Source organism: Oncorhynchus clarkii, chromosome 20, assembly GCF_045791955.1.
Source record: "Oncorhynchus clarkii lewisi isolate Uvic-CL-2024 chromosome 20, UVic_Ocla_1.0, whole genome shotgun sequence".
In the NCBI taxonomy this organism is placed as follows: domain Eukaryota; kingdom Metazoa; phylum Chordata; class Actinopteri; order Salmoniformes; family Salmonidae; genus Oncorhynchus; species Oncorhynchus clarkii.
The window spans coordinates 88,522,427-88,542,428 of NC_092166.1; the positions used below are offsets into that span (position 1 = coordinate 88,522,427).

Below are 20,002 nucleotides of genomic sequence, written 5' to 3' on the forward strand. Positions count from 1 at the left end.
TCTACCCCCACTCTGACCTTCTACTGAATCAGTCTGAACTCTACCCCCACTCTGACCTTCTACTGAATCTGTCTAAACTGTACCCCCCTCTGACCTTCTACTGAATCAGTCTGAACTCTACCCCCACTCTGACCTTCTACTGAATCAGTCTGAACTCTACCCCCACTCTGACCTTCTACTGAATCAGTCTGAACTCTTCCCCCCTCTCACCTTCTACTGAAGATGTTTAATAGCTCAAATAAATTGACTCTCTTTGTGTGAATGATTATATTAGAGCTATAATACCTCCTGTGACTCATCATGTTAAAGGTGTTTTTGTCTCCTCCTGTACCAGGTCCTAATCTGAAGACATTATGCAAGCTAGCTGTTATTAACTACAGTCTTGACCAGGGTGGTCTACCACACGACATCAGGTAATTCTTCATTTTCTTTCCTACTCGTCCTCCTCTCTTCTCTCTCCTTCCCTTCCTTTTATCCTCCTTTTCACTCTTCCTCTTTTCTCTTCTTCCTCTTCCTCATCTTCCCTCTCGTCCTCTTATCTCCCATTCCTCATGAAACCAGACATATTGTCTATTCTCTTCTTCTCTCCTTCTTCTCCCCATCTCTCCTCTTCTTCTCGCCATCTCTCTTCTTCTTCTCGCCATCTCTCTTCTTCTCTCATCTCTTCTCTCCTGTTCATCGCTCCATATATCTTCTCCTCTTCATCGCTTCATATCTCTTCTTCTCTTTTCTCTTCTCTCTTCCACTTCTTCCCCCAACCAGTACTCATATGGGTTATTTTATCACCCCTTTATATTCTTGTTACTATTGCACAGCCTTGCCAGTGTCTCGTCCGATAATATGGTCATCGTTTTATATTCCACGCTTGACTACTAATGTTCTGATAATGTTCTGCATGTCAGCTGCTACCACTACTACGAATGTTTTGTTAATGTTCTGCATGTCAGCTGCTACCACTACTACTAATGTTCTGATAATGTTCTGCGTGTCAGCTGCTACCACTACTACTAATGTTCTGTTTGTCAGCTGCTACCACTGCTACTAATGTTCTGATAATGTTCTGCGTGTCATCTGCTACCACAACTACTAATGTTCTGATAATGTTCTAGATGTCCGCTGCTACCACTACTACTAATGTTCTGATAATGTTCTAGATGTCCGCTGCTACCACTACTACTAATGTTCTGCTAATGGTCTGCGTGTCAGTTGCTACCACTACTACGAATGTTTTGTTAATGTTCTGCATGTCAGCTGCTACCACTACTACTAATGTTCTGATAATGTTCTGCGTGTCATCTGCTACCACAACTACTAATGTTCTGATAATGTTCTAGATGTCCGCTGCTACCACTACTACTAATGTTCTGATAATGTTCTAGATGTCCGCTGCTACCACTACTACTAATGTTCTGCTAATGGTCTGCGTGTCAGTTGCTACCACTACTACTAATGTTCTGATAATGTTCTGCGTGTCAGCTGCTACCACTACTACTAATGTTCTGCTTGTCAGCTGCTTCCACTACTACTAATGTTCTGATAATGTTCTGAATGTTCTGCATGTCAGCTGCTACCACTACTGCTAATGTTCTGCTTGTCAGCTGCTTCCACTACTACTAATGTTCTGATAATGTTCTGAATGTTCTGCATGTCAGCTGCTACCACTACTACCAATGTTCTGATAATGTTCTGATAATGTTCTGCATGTCAGCTGCTACCACTACTACTAATGTTCTGCATGTCAGCTGCTACCACTACTACCAATGTTCTGATAATGTTCTGTATGTCAGCTGCTACCACTACTACGAATGTTCTGATAATGTTCTGCATGTCCGCTGCTACTACTACTGCTAATGTTCTGCATGTCAGCTGCTACCACTACTACCAATGTTCTGATAATGTTCTGTATGTCAGCTGCTACCACTACTACGAATGTTCTGATAATGTTCTGCATGTCCGCTGCTACCACTACTACTAATGTTCTGTATGTCAGCTGCTACCACTACTACCAATGTTCTGATAATGTTCTGTATGTCAGCTGCTACCACTACTACGAATGTTCTGATAATGTTCTGCATGTCCGCTGCTACCACTACTAACAATGTTCTGATAATGTTCTGATAATGTTCTGCATGTCAGCTGCTACCACTACTACCAATGTACTGATAATGTTCTGTATGTCAGCTGCTACTACTACTACTAATGTTCTGATAATGTTCTGCATGTCAGCTGCTACCACTACTACCAATGTACTGATAATGTTCTGTATGTCAGCTGCTACTACTACTAATGTTCTGATAATGTTATGCATGTCAGCTGCTACCACTACTACTAATGTTCTGATAATGTTCTGCATTACAGCTGCTACCACTACTACCAATGTTCTGATAATGTTCTGCATGTCAGCTGCTACCACTACTACTAATGTTCAGATAATGTTCTGCATGTCAGCTGCTACCACTACTAACAATGTTCTTATAATGTTCTGATAATGTTCTGCATGTCAGCTGCTACCACTACTACCAATTTACTGATAATGTTCTGTACAGTGCCTTGCAAAAGTATTCGGCCCCCCTGAACTTTGCGAACTTTTGCCACATTTCAGGCTTCAAACATAAAGAAATAAAACTGTCTTTTTTTGTGAAGAATCAACAACAAGTGGGACACAATCATGAAGTGGAACGACATTTATTGGATATTTCAAACTTTTTTAACAAATCAAAAACTGAAAAATTGGGCGTGCAAAATTATTCAGCCCCTTTACTTTCAGTGCAGCAAACTCTCTCCAGGAGTTCAGTGAGGATCTCTGAATGATCCAATGTTGACCTAAATGACTAATGATGATAAATACAATCCACCTGTGTGTAATCAAGTCTCCGTATAAATGCACCTGCACTGTGATAGTCTCAGAGGTCCGTTAAAAGCGCAGAGAGCATCATGAAGAACAAGGAACACACCAGGCAGGTCCGAGATACTGTTGTGAAGAAGTTTAAAGCCGGATTTGGATACAAAAAGATTTCCCAAGCTTTAAACATCCCAATGAGCACTGTGCAAGCGATAATATTGAAATGGAAGGAGTATCAGACCACTGCAAATCTACCAAGACCTGGCCGTCCCTCTAAACTTTCAGCTCATACAAGGAGAAGACTGATCAGAGATGCAGCCAAGAGGCCCATGATCACTCTGGATGAACTGCAGAGATCTACAGCTGAGGTGGGAGACTCTGTCCATAGGACAACAATCAGTCATATATTGCACAAATCTGGCCTTTATGGAAGAGTGGCAAGAAGAAAGCCATTTCTTAAAGATATCCATAAAAAGTGTCGTTTAAAGTTTGCCACAAGCCACCTGGGAGACACACCAAACATGTGGAAGAAGGTGCTCTGGTCAGATGAAACCAAAATTGAACTTTTTGGCAACAATGCAAAACGTTATGTTTGGCGTAAAAGCAACACAGCTGAACACACCATCCCCAACGTCAAACATGGTGGTGGCAGCATCATGGTTTGGGCCTGCTTTTCTTCAGCAGGGACAGGGAAGATGGTTAAAATTGATGGGAAGATGGATGGAGCCAAATACAGGACCATTCTGGAAGAAAACCTGATGGAGTCTGCAAAAGACCTGAGACTGGGACGGAGATTTGTCTTCCAACAAGACAATGATCCAAAACATAAAGCAAAATCTACAATGGAATGGTTCAAAAATAAACATATCCAGGTGTTAGAATGGCCAAGTCAAAGTCCAGACCTGAATCCAATCGAGAATCTGTGGAAAGAACTGAAAACTGCTGTTCACAAATGCTCTCCATCCAACCTCACTGAGATCGAGCTGTTTTGCAAGGAGGAATGAGAAAAAATGTCAGTCTCTCGATGTGCAAAACTGATAGAGACATACCCCAAGCGACTTACAGCTGTAATCGCAGCAAAAGGTGGCGCTTCAAAGTATTAACTTAAGGGGGCTGAATAATTTTGCACGCCCCATTTCTTCAGTTTTTGATTTGTTACAAAAGTTTGAAATATCCAATAAATGTCGTTCCACTTCATGATTGTGTCCCACTTGTTGTTGATTCTTCACAAAAAAATACAGTTTTATATCTTCATGTTTGAAGCCTGAAATGTGGCAAAAGGTCGCAAAGTTCAAGGGGGCCGAATACTTTCGCAAGGCACTGTATGTCAGCTGCTACCACTACTACTAATGTTCTGATAATGTTCTGCATGTCAGCTGCTACCACTACTACGAATGTTCTGATAATGTTCTGCATGTCAGCTGCTACCACTACTACGAATGTTCTACTAATGTTCTGCATGTCAGCTGCTACAACTACTACAAATGTTCTGATAATGTTCTGCGGTTCAGCTGCTACCACTACTACTAATGTTCTGCGTGTCAGCTGCTACCACTACTACCAATTTACTGATAATGTTCTGTATGTCAGCTGCTACCACTACTACGAATGTTCTAATAATATTCTGCGGGTCAGCTGATACCACTACTACTAATGTTCTGATAATGTTCTGCGGGTCAGCTGCTACCACTACTACAAATGTTCTGATAATGTTCTGCATGTCAGCTGCTACCACTACTACCAATTTACTGATAATGTTCTGTATGTCAGCTGCTACCACTACTACGAATGTTCTAATAATATTCTGCGGGTCAGCTGATACCACTACTACTAATGTTCTGATAATGTTCTGCGGGTCAGCTGCTACCACTACTACAAATGTTCTGATAATGTTCTGCGGGTCAGCTGCTACCACTACTACTAATGTTCTGCATGTCAGCTGCTACCACTACTACCAATGTTCTGATAATGTTCTGCATGTCAGCTGCTACCACTACTACTAATGTTCTGCATATCAGCTGCTACCACTACTACTAATGTTCAGATAATGTTCTGCATGTCAGCTACTACCACTACTAACAATGTTCTTATAATGTTCTGATAATGTTCTGCATGTCAGCTGCTACCACTACTACCAATTTACTGATAATGTTCTGTATGTCAGCTGCTACCACTACTACTAATGTTCTGATAATGTTCTGCGTGTCAGCTGCTACCACTACTACTAATGTTCTGATAATGTTCTGCGTGTCAGCTGCTACCACTACTACGAATGTTCTACTAATGTTCTGCATGTCAGCTGCTACCACTACTCAAATGTTCTGATAATGTTCTGCGGTTCAGCTGCTACCACAACTACCAATGTTCTGATAATGTTCTGCATGTCAGCTGCTACCACTACTACTAATGTTCTGCATGTCAGCTGCTACCTCTACTACCAATGTTCTGATAATGCTCTGTATGTCTGCTGCTACCACTACTACTAATGTTCTGATAATGTTCTGCGTGTCATCTGCTACCACTACTACCAATGTTCTGATAATGTTCTGATAATGTTCTGCATGTCTGCTGCTACCACTACTACTAATGTTCTGCATGTCAGCTGCTACCACTACTACCAATGTACTTATAATGTTCTGTATGTCAGCTGCTACCACTACTACAAATGTTCTGATAATGTTCTGCATGTCAGGTGCTACCACTACTACCATTGTTCTGATAATGTTCTAATAATGTTCTATATGTCAGCTGCTACCACTACTACTAATGTTCTGCATGTCAGCTGCTACCACCACTACCAATGTACTGATAATGTTCTTCTTGTCAGCTGCTACCACTACTACTAATGTTCTGAAAATGTTCTTTGTGTCAGCTGCTACCACTACTACTAGTGTTCTGATAATGTTCTGTATGTCAGTTGCCACCACTACTACTAATGTTCTGCATGTCAGCTGCTCCCACTACTTCTAATGTTCTGATAATGTTCTGCATGTCATCTGCTACCACTACTACTAATGTTCTGCATGTCAGGTGCTACCACTACTACTAATGTTCTGCATGTCAGGTGCTACCACTACTACTAATGTTCTGCATGTCAGGTGCTACCACTACTACCACTACTACTAATGTTCTGCATGTCAGGTGCTACCACTACTACTAATGTTCTGATAATGTTCTGTGTGTCAGCTGCTACCACTACTACTAATGTTCTGATAATGTTCTGCATATCAGCTGCTACCACTACTACCAAAGTACTGATAATGTTCTTCGTGTCAGCTGCTACCACTACTACTAATGTTCTGATAATTTTCTTCGTGTCAGCTGCTACCACTACTACTAATGTTCTGATAATGTTCTGCATGTCAGCTGCTACCACTACTACTAATGTTCTGCTTGTCAGCTGCTACCACTTATACTAATGTTCTGATAATGTTCTGCTTGTCAGCTGCTACCACTACTACTAATGTTCTGCTTACTAATGTTCTGCTACCACTTCTACTAATGTTCTGTATGTCATCTGCTACCACTACTACTAATGTTCTGATAATGTTCTGCATGTCAGCTGCTACCACTTCTACTAATGTTGTGATAATGTTCTGCATGTCAGCTGCTACCACTACTACTAATGTTCTGATAATGTTCTGATAATGTTCTGCATGTCTGCTGCTACCACTACTACTAATGTTCTGCATGTCAGCTGCTACCACTACTACCAATGTACTTATAATGTTCTGCATGTCAGGTGCTACCACTACTACCATTGTTCTGATAATGTTCTAATAATGTTCTATATGTCAGCTGCTACCACTACTACTAATGTTCTGCATGTCAGCTGCTACCACCACTACCAATGTACTGATAATGTTCTTCGTGTCAGCTGCTACCACTACTACTAATGTTCTGAAAATGTTCTTTGTGTCAGCAGCTACCACTACTACTAGTGTTCTGCATGTCAGGTGCTACCACTACTACTAATGTTCTGCATGTCAGGTGCTACCACTACTACTAATGTTCTGCATGTCAGGTGCTACCACTACTACCACTACTACTAATGTTCTGCATGTCAGGTGCTACCACTACTACTAATGTTCTGATAATGTTCTGTGTGTCAGCTGCTACCACTACTACTAATGTTCTGATAATGTTCTGCATATCAGCTGCTACCACTACTACCAAAGTACTGATAATGTTCTTCGTGTCAGCTGCTACCACTACTACTAATGTTCTGAAAATGTTCTTTGTGTCAGCTGCTACCACTACTACTAGTGTTCTGATAATGTTCTGTATGTCAGTTGCCACCACTACTACTAATGTTCTGCATGTCAGGTGCTACCACTACTACTAATGTTCTGCATGTCAGGTGCTACCACTACTACTAATGTTCTGCATGTCATGTGCTACCACTACTACCACTACTACTAATGTTCTGCATGTCAGGTGCTACCACTACTACTAATGTTCTGATAATGTTCTGTGTGTCAGCTGCTACCACTACTACTAATGTTCTGATAATGTTCTGCATATCAGCTGCTACCACTACTACCAAAGTACTGATAATGTTCTTCGTGTCAGCTGCTACCACTACTACTAATGTTCTGATAATTTTCTTTGTGTCAGCTGCTACCACTACTACTAATGTTCTGATAATGTTCTGCATGTCAGCTGCTACCACTACTACTAATGTTCTGCTTGTCAGCTGCTACCACTTATACTAATGTTCTGATAATGTTCTGCTTGTCAGCTGCTACCACTACTACTAATGTTCTGCTTACTAATGTTCTGCTACCACTTCTACTAATGTTCTGTATGTCAGCTGCTACCACTACTACTAATGTTCTGATAATGTTCTGCATGTCAGCTGCTACCACTTCTACTAATGTTGTGATAATGTTCTGCATGTCAGCTGCTACCACTACTACTAATGTTCTGATAATGTTCTGATAATGTTCTGCATGTCTGCTGCTACCACTACTACTAATGTTCTGCATGTCAGCTGCTACCACTACTACCAATGTACTTATAATGTTCTGTATGTCAGCTGCTACCACTACTACAAATGTTCTGATGATGTTCTGCATGTCAGGTGCTACCACTACTACCATTGTTCTGATAATGTTCTAATAATGTTCTATATGTCAGCTGCTACCACTACTACTAATGTTCTGCATGTCAGCTGCTACCACCACTACCAATGTACTGATAATGTTCTTCGTGTCAGCTGCTACCACTACTACTAATGTTCTGAAAATGTTCTTTGTGTCAGCAGCTACCACTACTACTAGTGTTCTGATAATGTTCTGTATGTCAGTTGCCACCACTACTACTAATGTTCTGCATGTCAGCTGCTCCCACTACTTCTAATGTTCTGATAATGTTCTGCATGTCATCTGCTACCACTACTACTAATGTTCTGCATGTCAGGTGCTACCACTACTACTAATGTTCTGCATGTCAGGTGCTACCACTACTACTAATGTTCTGCATGTCAGGTGCTACCACTACTACCACTACTACTAATGTTCTGCATGTCAGGTGCTACCACTACTACTAATGTTCTGATAATGTTCTGTGTGTCAGCTGCTACCACTACTACTAATGTTCTGATAATGTTCTGCATATCAGCTGCTACCACTACTACCAAAGTACTGATAATGTTCTTCGTGTCAGCTGCTACCACTACTACTAATGTTCTGATAATTTTCTTTGTGTCAGCTGCTACCACTACTACTAATGTTCTGATAATGTTCTGCATGTCAGCTGCTACCACTACTACTAATGTTCTGCTTGTCAGCTGCTACCACTTATACTAATGTTCTGATAATGTTCTGCTTGTCAGCTGCTACCACTACTACTAATGTTCTGCTTGTCAGCTGCTACCACTACTACTAATGTTCTGATAATGTTCTGCATGTCAGCTGCTACTACTACTGCTAATGTTCTGCGTGTCAGCTGCTACTACTACTACTAATGATCTGCATTTCAGGTGCTACCACTACTACTAATGTTCTGCATGTCAGGTGCTACCACTACTACTAATGTTCTGATAATGTTCTTATAATATTCTGCATGTCAGCTGCTACCGCTACTACTAATGTTCTGCATGTCAGGTGCTACCACTACTACTAACGTTCTGCATGTCTGGTGCTACCACTACTACTAATGTTCTGATAATGTTCTTATAATGTTCTGCATGTCAGCTGCTACCACTACTATTAATGTTCTGATAATGTTCTGCATTTCAGCTGCTACCACTACTACTAATGTTCTGCATGTCATCTGCTACCACTACTACTAATGTTCTGATAATGGTCTGCGTGTCAGATGCTACCACTACTACTAATGTTCTGATTATGTTTTGCTTTTCAGCTGCTACCACTACTACTAATGTTCGGATAATGTTCTGATAATGTTCTGCATGTCATCTGCTACCACGACTACTAATGTTCTGATAGTGTTCTGCGTGTCAGCTGCTACCCCTAATACTAATGTTCTGATAATGTTCTGATAATGTTCTGCATGTCAACTGCTACCACTACTACTAATGTTCTGCATGTCAGCTGCTACTACTACTAATGTTCTGATAATGTTTTGATAATGTTCTGCATGTCAGCTGCTACCACTACTACTAATGTTCTGCATGTCAGCTGCTACCACTACTACTAATGTTCTGATAATGTTCTGCATGTCAGCTGCTACCACTACTACTAATGCTCTGCATGTCATCTGCTACCACTACTACTAATGTTCTGATAATGGTCTGCGTGTCAGTTGCTACCACTACTACTAATGTTCTGATAATTTTCTTTGTGTCAGCTGCTACCACTACTACTAATGTTCTGATAATGTACTGCATGTCAGCTGCTACCACTACTACTAATGTTCTGATAATGTTCTGCATGTCAGCTGCTACTACTACTGCTAATGTTCTGCATGTCAGGTGCTACCACTACTACTAATGTTCTGCATGTCTGGTGCTACCGCTACTACTAATGTTCTTCATGTCAGGTGCTACCACTACTACTAATGTTCTGCGTGTCAGCTGCTACTACTACTACTAATGTTCTGCATGTCAGGTGCTACCACTACTACTAATGTTCTGCATGTCTGGTGCTACCGCTACTACTAATGTTCTTCATGTCAGGTGCTACCACTACTACTAATGTTCTGCATGTCTGGTGCTACCGCTACTACTAATGTTCTGCATGTCAGCTGCTACCACTACTACTAATGTTCTGCATGTCATTTGCTACCACTACTACTAATGTTCTGATAATGGTCTGCGTGTCAGTTGCTACCACTACTACTAATGTTCTGATTATGTTCTGCTTTTCAGCTACTACCAATACTACTAATGTTCTGATAATGTTCTGTTTGTCAGCTGCTACCACTACTACTAATGTTCTGATAATGTTCTGCGTGTCAGCTGCTACCACTAATACTAATGTTCGGATAATGTTCTGCATGTCAGCTGCTACCACTAATACTAATGTTCTGATAATGTTCTGCATGTCAACTGCTACCACTACTACTAATGTTCTGCATGTCAGCTGCTACTACTACTAATGTTCTGATAATGTTTTGATAATGTTCTGCATGTCAGCTGCTATCACTACTACTAATGTTCTGCATGTCAGCTGCTACCACTACTACTAATGTTCTGATAATGTTCTGCATGTCAGCTGCTACCACTACTACTAATGCTCTGATAATGTTCTGTATGTCAGCTTCTACCACCACTACTAATGTTCTGATAATGTTATGCATGTCATCTGCTACCACTACTACTAATGTTCTGCATGTCAGCTGCTACCTCTACTACTAATGTTCTGATAATGTTCTGATAATGTTCTGCGTGTCAGTTGCTACTACTACTACTAATGTTCTGCATGTCAGCTGCTACCTCTACTACTAATGTTCTGATAATGTTCTGCGTGTCATCTGCTACCACTACTACTAATGTTCTGCATGTCAGCTGCTACCTCTACTACTAATGTTCTGATAATGTTCTGATGATGTTCTGCGTGTCAGTTGCTACCACTAATACTAATGTTCTGATAATGTTCTGCATGTCAGCTGTTTCCACTACTACTAATGTTCTGATGATGTTCTGCGTGTCATCTGCTACCACTACTACTTATGTTCTGCGTGTCAGCTGCTACCACTACTACTAATGTTGTGATAATGTTCTGCATGTCAGCTGCTACCACTACTACTAATGTTCTGATAATGTTCTGTATGTCATCTGCTACCACTACTACTAATGTTCTGATAATGTTCTGCATGTCAGCTGCTACCACTACTACTAATGTTCTGATAATGTTCTGCGTGTCATCTGCTACCACTACTACTAATGTTCTGCATGTCAGTTGCTACCACTACTACTAATGTTCTGATAATGTTCTGCGTGTCAGCTGCTACCACTTCTACTAATGTTCTGTATGTCATCTGCTACCACTACTACTAATGTTCTGATAATGTTCTGCATGTCAGCTGCTACCACTTCTACTAATGTTGTGATAATGTTCTGCATGTCAGCTGCTACCACTACTACTAATGTTCTGATAATGTTCTGTGTGTCATCTGCTACCACTACTACTAATGTCCTGATAATATTCTTATAATGTACTGCATGTCAGCTACAACCACTTCTACTAAAGTTCTGCATGTCAGCTGCTACCACTACTACTAATGTTCTGATAATGTTCTGTATGTCATCTGCTACCACTACTACTAATGTTCTGATAATGTTCTGCATGTCAGCTGCTACCACTACTACTAATGTTCTGATAATGTTCTGCGTGTCATCTGCTACCACTACTACTAATGTTCTGCATGTCAGTTGCTACCACTACTACTAATGTTCTGATAATGTTCTGCGTGTCAGCTGCTACCACTTCTACTAATGTTCTGTATGTCATCTGCTACCACTACTACTAATGTTCTGATAATGTTCTGCATGTCAGCTGCTACCACTACTACTAATGTTCTGATAATGTTCTGCATGTCAGCTGCTACCACTACTACTAATGTTGTGATAATGTTCTTTATGTCATCTGCTACCACTACGACTAATGTTCTGATAATGTTCTTATAATGTTCTGCATGTCAGCTACTACCACTTCTACTAATGTTCTGATAATGTTCTGCATGTCAGCTGCTACCACTACTACTAATGTTCTGCATGTCAGCTGCTACCACTTATACTAATGTTCTGCATGTCAGCTGCTACCACTACTACTAATGTCCTGATAATGTTCTTATAATGTTCTGCATGTCAGCTACAACCACTTCTACTAAAGTTCTGCATGTCAGCTGCTACCACTACTACTAATGTTCTGATAATGTTCTGCGTGTCATCTGCTACCACTACTACTAATGTTCTGCATATCAGCTGCTACACTACTACTAAAGTTCTGCATGTCAGCTGCTACCACTACTACTAATGTTCTGATAATGTTCTGCATGTCAGCTGCTACCACTACTACTAATGTTCTGATAATGTTCTGCGTGTCAGCTGCTACCACTACTACTAATGTTCTGATAATGTTCTGCATGTCAGCTGCTACCACTACTACTAATGTTCTAATCATCAGTCTCCCTCTGTGACCCTCATTCCCTCTAGTCTCCATCAGTCTCCCTCTGTGACCCTCAACCCTTCTAGTCTCTATCAGTCACCCTTAGCCCCTCTAGCCCCCTTTAGCGTCCCTCTCTGGCCCTTAGCCCCTCTAGCCCCCTTTAGCGTCCCTCCCTCGCCCGCAGCCCCTCTAGCCCCCTTTAGCGTCCCTCCCTGGCCCTCAGCCCCTCTAGCCCCCTTTAGCGTCCCTCCCTGGCCCTCAGCCCCTCTAGCCCCCTTTAGCGTCCCTCCCTGGCCCTCAGCCCCTCTAGCCCCCTTTAGCGTCCCTCCCTGGCCCTCAGCCCCTCTAGCCCCCTTTAGCGTCCCTCCCTGGCCCTTAGCCCCTCTAGCCCCCTTTAGCGTCCCTCCCTGGCCCTTAGCCCCTCTAGCCCCCTTTAGCGTCCCTCTCTGGCCCTTAGCCCCTCTAGCCCCCTTTAGCGTCCCTCCCTGGCCCTCAGCCCCTCTAACTCCCTTTAGCGTCCCTCCCTGGCCCTCATCCCCTCTAGCCCCCTCTAGCCCCATTTAGCGTCCCTCCCTGGCCCTCAGCCCCTCTAGCCCCCTTTAGCGTCCCTCCCTGGCCCTCAGCCCCTCTAGCCCCCTTTAGCGTCCCTCCCTGGCCCTTAGCCCCTCTAGCCCCCTTTAGCGTCCCTCCCTGGCCCTCAGCCCCTCTAGCCCCCTTTAACGTCCCTCCCTGGCCCTCATCCCCTCTAGCCCCCTTTAGTGTCCCTCCCTGGTCATCAGTCTCCATCAGCGTCCCTCCCTGGCCCTCAGCCCCTCTAGTCTCGTATTCGTCGTCAGCCTGCTCTCTGCTTCTCATGTTTCAACCTCCTTCCCTGGTCCGTACCCTCAGCCTAAAACCCTCAGCCATACAGCAGGACCCTCAGCCTAAAATTCAACCCTCCCTCATCCTAACCCTCAGCCTAATACTCCCTCCCTGGTCCTAACCTTAAGCCTAAAACCCTCAGCCGTGCAGCAGGACCCTCAGCCTAAAGTACTTCATCCCTGGTCCTAGCCCTCAGCCTAAAGCACTTCATCCCTGGTCTTTACCCTCAGCCATACAGCAGGACCCTCAGCCTAAAGTACTGCATCCCTGGTCCTAGCCCTCAGCCTAAAACAATCCCTCCCTGGTCCTAACCCTCAGCCTAAAGCTCTCCCGCCCTGGTTCTTACCATCAGCCATACAGCAGGACCATAAGCCTAAAACACTCCCTTTCTTGTCCTAACCCTTAGCCTGAAGAACTCCCTCGCTGGTCCTAACCCTCAGCCTAGAGAACTCCCTCCCTGTTCCTAACCCTCAGCCTAGAGAACTCCCTCCCTGTTCTTAACCCTCAGCCTATAGAACTCCCTCCCTGTTCCTAACCCTCAGCCTATTGAACTCCCTCTCTGGTCCTAACCCTCAGCCTATTGAACTCCCTCTCTGGTCCTAACCCTCAGCCTAGAGAACTCCCTCTCTGGTCCTAACCCTCAGCCTAGAGAACTCTCTCTCTGGTCCTAACCCTCAGCCTATTGAACTCCCTCTCTGGTCCTAACCCTCAGCCTATTGAACTCCCTCTCTGGTCCTAACCCTCAGCCTATAGAACTCCCTCCCTGGTCCTAACCCTCAGCCTATAGAACTCCCTCGCTGGTCCTAACCCTTAGCCTAGAGAACTCCCTCCCTGTTCCTTACCCTCAGCCTATAGAACTCCCTCCCTGGTCCTAACCCTCAGCCTATAGAACTCCCTCTCTGGTCCTAACCCTCAGCCTAGAGAACTCCCTCTCTGGTCCTAACCCTCAGCCTATTGAACTCCCTCGCTGGTCCTAACCCTCAGCCTATTGAACTCCCTCCCTGGTCCTAACCCTCAGCCTATAGAACTCCCTCGCTGGTCCTAACTCTCAGCCTATAGAACTCCCTCCCTGGTCCTAACCCTCAGCCTATAGAACTCCCTCTCTGGTCCTAACCCTCAGCCTATAGAACTCCCTCCCTGGTCCTAACCCTCATCCTATAGAACTCCCTCGCTGGTCCTAACCCTCAGCCTATAGAACTCCCTCCCTGGTCCTAACCCTCAGCCTATAGATTTCCCTCCCTGGTCCTAACCCTCAGCCTATAGAACTCCCTCCCTGGTCCTAAACCTCAGCCTATAGAACTCCCTCTCTGGTCCTAACCCTCAGCCTATAGAACTCCCTCCCTGGTCCTAACCCTCAGCCTATAGAACTCCCTCCCTGTTCCTAACCCTCAGCCTATAGAACTCCCTCCCTGGTCCTAACCCTCAGCCTATAGAACTCCCTCTCTGGTCCTAACCCTCAGCCTATAGAACTCCCTCCCTGGTCCTAACCCTCAGCCTATAGAACTCCCTCCCTGTTCCTAACCCTCAGCCTATAGAACTCCCTCCCTGGTCCTAACCCTCAGCCTATAGAACTCCCTCTCTGGTCCTAACCCTCAGTCCCACAGCAGGGCACTCAGCCTGTGTCTCTAACGGTCACTGTCTCTTTTTTAGGTGGGAGCTGAATGCCATGACCACCAACAGTAACATCAGCAGACCTATCTTCTCCTCTCATGGCTAAACTGACCCAGAACACCAGGGCTGAACTGACCTCAAAACTACCACAATACCAGAACACCAGGGCTGAACTGACCCAGAGCTACCACAGTACCAGAACACCAGGGCTGAACTGACCCAGAGCTAGCTGGCTGTCATAGTACCAGAAGATGATCCACCATCTGAGCTGGCCTTTGACGCTACTAGAACCTGGGAGAGAACCCTACGGTCTGGCCTTAACCAACTGCACTTAGCTCAAGCAGTATCAGGGCTGACTCCACCAGAACCTTAACGCTCTGAAGTCCTGTCAGTAAAACCATGTTTCTCTTAGTTATAGATCAGAACCTGTCTGGTTGTCCTAGGTCTGGTTCTCTACCTGCCAGGGCTGTTTGAATCTACTGGACCTGAAGACCTGGAGGCTGTCTGCCTGTCTGTTTTTACAGTACCATTTTGATCTGGTCTGGATTGAAGTTTTCTTCTTCCTTGGTCTATCTCGCTCTCTCTCTCTCATTTTCTCTCTCTCTCTCATTTTCTCTCTCTCTCTCATTTTCTCTCTCTCTCGCTTCTCTTGTTGTCCTCCTGGACACTATCAGGAGGGGATGAATGGTGCATTAGTATCTGGGTTTGTGTTGCTCTCTTTCTCAATGTGAATCACCTTGATCGTTTTACCAGTATTACGACAAGCAGAACATATTCTTCACTCAACACTGATTTCTCTTTCTTGAAAGAGTTGCAGAAGTGAATGCTGACATTTTGACATTTAGTTTTCTCTGCTCCGTACTCTCTCCTGACTGATCAAATGTCTGTGGAGGGGCACCCCTCCACCATTGGTTTTGTTTAACAGCTCATCAGGGAAGGGACAGAAGTTCTGAACTCCAAATGTCCTGAGTGGATAACTAACCTCTCTTCTCTCTGTGGAGGTGAAATACGTGTCATCCCACTGTACCAGCTGAGAGAATGCCTCTAGAATGCATCCGTCACAGCCAACCACCGTAGAACCCCATACGGCTGTGCTGCTCTCTGCTTACAGCTGACTCTAGAAGTTAGAATACGCTTAACAAAGTTAAAAGTTCCATTCATCTCCTGGTTAGTCTTTAACTGTCACTCATGCAACAGGTGAAGATTTTGGACTCACCACATGGAGCCTGCCTGTTGAACAAACCTAGAATACAACATTGGGTGTAGAGGACAGTACTATAGTACTATTCTATATTACGACTAGGGTAGTACAGCACTATACTGCTACTAGGGTACTATACTACTGGGTACTATAGTAATATACTACTGCTATACTACTAGGGTACTGTAGTATTAGGCTACTATAGTACTTTACTACTACTACTACACTGCTAGGGTACTATAGTACTATACTACTACTATACTACTAGGGTGCTATAGTACTATACTACTAGGGTACTATAATACTACTGTGGTATACTGTTACACTACTGGGGTACTATAGTATTATACTACTGGACTGTACTACAGTATCCTAGTAGTAGTATAGAATGATAGTACCCTAGTAGTACAGGGTACCGTAGTAATATACTACTACTAGGGTACTGTACTACTAGTATACTATACTACTTCAATACTAGGGTACTATCGTACTATACTAGAAACACCTGTCCTACACCTTCCTGACATTAGCCATATATTTTAGCCCAGGCAGAAGAACATTTAATTAACCCCTAGGTGCTTCCCTGCTGATCAACATACATACCTTCAGCCCCTGCTGATTAACATGCATACATTCAGCCCCTACTGTTCAACATGCATACCTTCAGCCCCTACTGATCAACATGCATACCTTCAGCCCCTGCTGATTAACATGCATACCTTCAGCCCCTGCTGAATAACATGCATACCTTCAGCCCCTACTGATTAACATGCATACCTTCAGCCCCTGCTGATCAACATGCATACCTTCAGCCCCTACTGATCAACATGCATACCTTCAGCCCCTACTGATCAACATGCATACCTTCAGCCCTACTGATCAACATACATACCTTCAGCCCCTGCTAATTAACATGCATACCTTCAGCCCCTACTGATCAACATGCATACCTTCAGCCCCTACTGATCAACATGCATACCTTCAGCCCCTACTGATCAACATACATACCTTCAGCCCCTGCTGATCAACATGCATACCTTCAGCCCCTACTGATCAACATGCATACCTTCAGCCCCTACTGATCAACATGCATACCTTCAGCCCTACTGATCAACATGCATACCTTCAGCCCTACTGATCAACATACATACCTTCAGCCCCTACTGATCAACATGCATACCTTCAGCCCTACTGATCAACATACATACCTTCAGCCCCTGCCCAAAGCCAAGGAGGTGGGATATTCTATTATGTTTATTTTTCTGTGCCAAATATATTTAGGTTTCATGCTAACCCAAATGGCCAATGGATGAGGACTAAAGCTAGAGTTCATCATCCTCCACCCTACCTGACCACCCTCCACCCTACCTGACCACCCTCCACCCTACCTGACCACCCTACCTGACCACCCTCCACCCTCCACCCTACCTGACCACCCTCCACCCTACCTGACCACCCTCCACCCTACCTGACCACCCTCCACCCTACCTGACCACCCGCCACCCTACCTGACCACCCACACCCTACCTGACCACCCTATACCCTACCTGACTCCTCTCTACCCTGCCTGACTCCACTCCACCCTACCTGACTACCCTCCCCCCTACCTGACCACCCTCCACCCTACCTGACCACCCTCCACACTATTTGACCACCCTATACCCTTCCTGACTAACCTCCACCCTACCTGACCACCTTACACCCTACTTGACCACCCTCCACCCTACCTGACCACCTTATACCCTACCTGACCACCCTCCACCCTACCTGACCACCCTATACCCTACCTGACCACCCTACCTGACCACCCTCCACGCTATGTGACCACCCTATACCCTACCTGACCACCCTATACCCTACCTGACTAACCTCCACCCTACCTGACCACCCTATTTGACCACCCTATACCCTACCTGACCACCCTACCTGGCCACCCTCCACGCTATTTGACCACCCTATACCCTACCTGACTCCCCTCCACCCTGCCTGACCACCCTATACCCTACCTGACCACCCTATTTGACCACCCCATACCCTACCTGACTCCCCTCCTTGCCTGACTACCCTATACCCTACCTAACCACCCTACCTGACCACCTTATACCCTACTTGACCACCCTCCACCCTACCTGACCACCCTCCCTGATCACCCTATACCCTACCTGACCACCCTATACCCTACCTGACCACCCTATACCCTACCTGACCACCCTCCACCCTACCTGACCACCCTATACCTTTCCTGACTACCCTCCACCCTAGCTGACCACCCTACCTGACTACCCTGCACCCAAATCAAAATCAAATCAAATGTATTTATATAGCCCTTCGTACATCAGCTGATATCTCAAAGTTCTGTACAGAAACCCAGCCTAAAACCCCAAACAGCAAGCAATGCAGGTGTATAAGCCCTTCCTGACTACCCTCCACCCTACCTGACCACCCTCCACCCTACCTGACCACCCTATACATTTCCTGACTACCCTCCACCCTAGCTGACCACCCTACCTGACTACCCTGCACCCTACCTGACCACCCTATACCCTACCTAACCACCCTATACCCTATCTGACCACCCTCCACCTTACCTGACCACCTTATACCCTACCTGACCACCCTCCACCCTACCTGACCACCCTCCACCCTACCTGACCACCTTATACCCTACCTGACAACCCTCCACCCTACCTGACCACCTTATACCCTACCTGACCACCCTACCTGACCACCCTATACCCTACCTGACCACCCTCCACCCTACCTGACCACCCTCCACCCTACCTGACCACCTTATACCCTACCTGACCACCTTATACCCAACCTGACCACCTTATACCCTACCTGACCACCCTATAGCCTACCTGACCACCCTATAGCCTACCTGACTACCCTCCACCCTACCTGACCACCCTCCACCCTACCTGACCACCCTATACATTTCCTGACTACCCTCCACCCTAGCTGACCACCCTACCTGACTACCCTGCACCCTACCTGACCACCCTATACCCTACCTAACCACCCTATACCCTATCTGACCACCCTCCACCCTACCTGACCACCTTATACCCTACCTGACCACCCTCCACCCTACCTGACCACCCTCCACCCTACCTGACCACCTTATACCCTACCTGACAACCCTCCACCCTACCTGACCACCTTATACCCTACCTGACCACCCTACCTAACCACCCTATACCCTATCTGACCACCCTCCACCCTACCTGACCACCCTATAGCCTACCTGACCACCCTATAGCCTACCTGACTACCCTCCACCCTACCTGACCACCCTACCTGACTACCCTCCACCCTACCTGACTACCCTCCACCCTACCTGACCACCCTATACCCTACCTAACCACCCTACCTGACCACCCTATAGCCTACCTGACCACCCTATACCCTACCTGACTACCCTCCACCCTACCTGACCACCTTATACCCTACTTATTTTGGTTTCATTTATTTATACCAAAGAAAACAAGTGACAGACAACAATACAGATCAAACCAAATCAATAATAAATGTTGTGCAGGTTGGAAGGGCTGATTTAAGAACAACACCTCCAAAAACAATATACAATACAGATGTAGACAAAGGTTTGTTTAAACAGATAACAAAACCTACTAATTATGAATGTATAAATGAATCAGTAATCATTAAACAAATAAATACATATTTTTGTTTTGTTTAGATGTGAGAGTTGGGCTATATGGAAGGGGTTACTGAGTAGTTTGGTTCATCAAGCTGACCTCCAGTCTTCACTTGAAGTTATTGAGGGATGATGATGTTTTGGCAATGAGAAGATAAGAATTCCAGAGTACCTCTGTATCTGATAGAGAATTGATTAAATGAGGTGTGACAGTGGGGAGGGTGAACGTTATATAGATTAATTTCATAATGAAC

General features: G+C 44.8%; 1 protein-coding gene across 2 annotated transcripts in view; it reads left to right on the forward strand.

Annotated features, from left to right (window-relative positions):
- The window catches only part of LOC139377021 (kelch domain containing 3), an 81,480-nt gene extending 61,696 nt beyond the window's left edge, over window positions 1–19,784 (forward strand). For both annotated transcript variants that reach the window (XM_071120093.1, XM_071120092.1), the window contains 2 exons: window positions 335–413; window positions 14,929–19,784. In XM_071120093.1, coding sequence (XP_070976194.1) covers window positions 335–413; window positions 14,929–14,995 — 146 coding nt within the window. In that variant the 3' untranslated portion in view covers window positions 14,996–19,784. The remainder of the gene's footprint in view (window positions 1–334; window positions 414–14,928) is intronic.
- The last annotated feature ends 218 nt before the right edge of the window (window positions 19,785–20,002 follow it).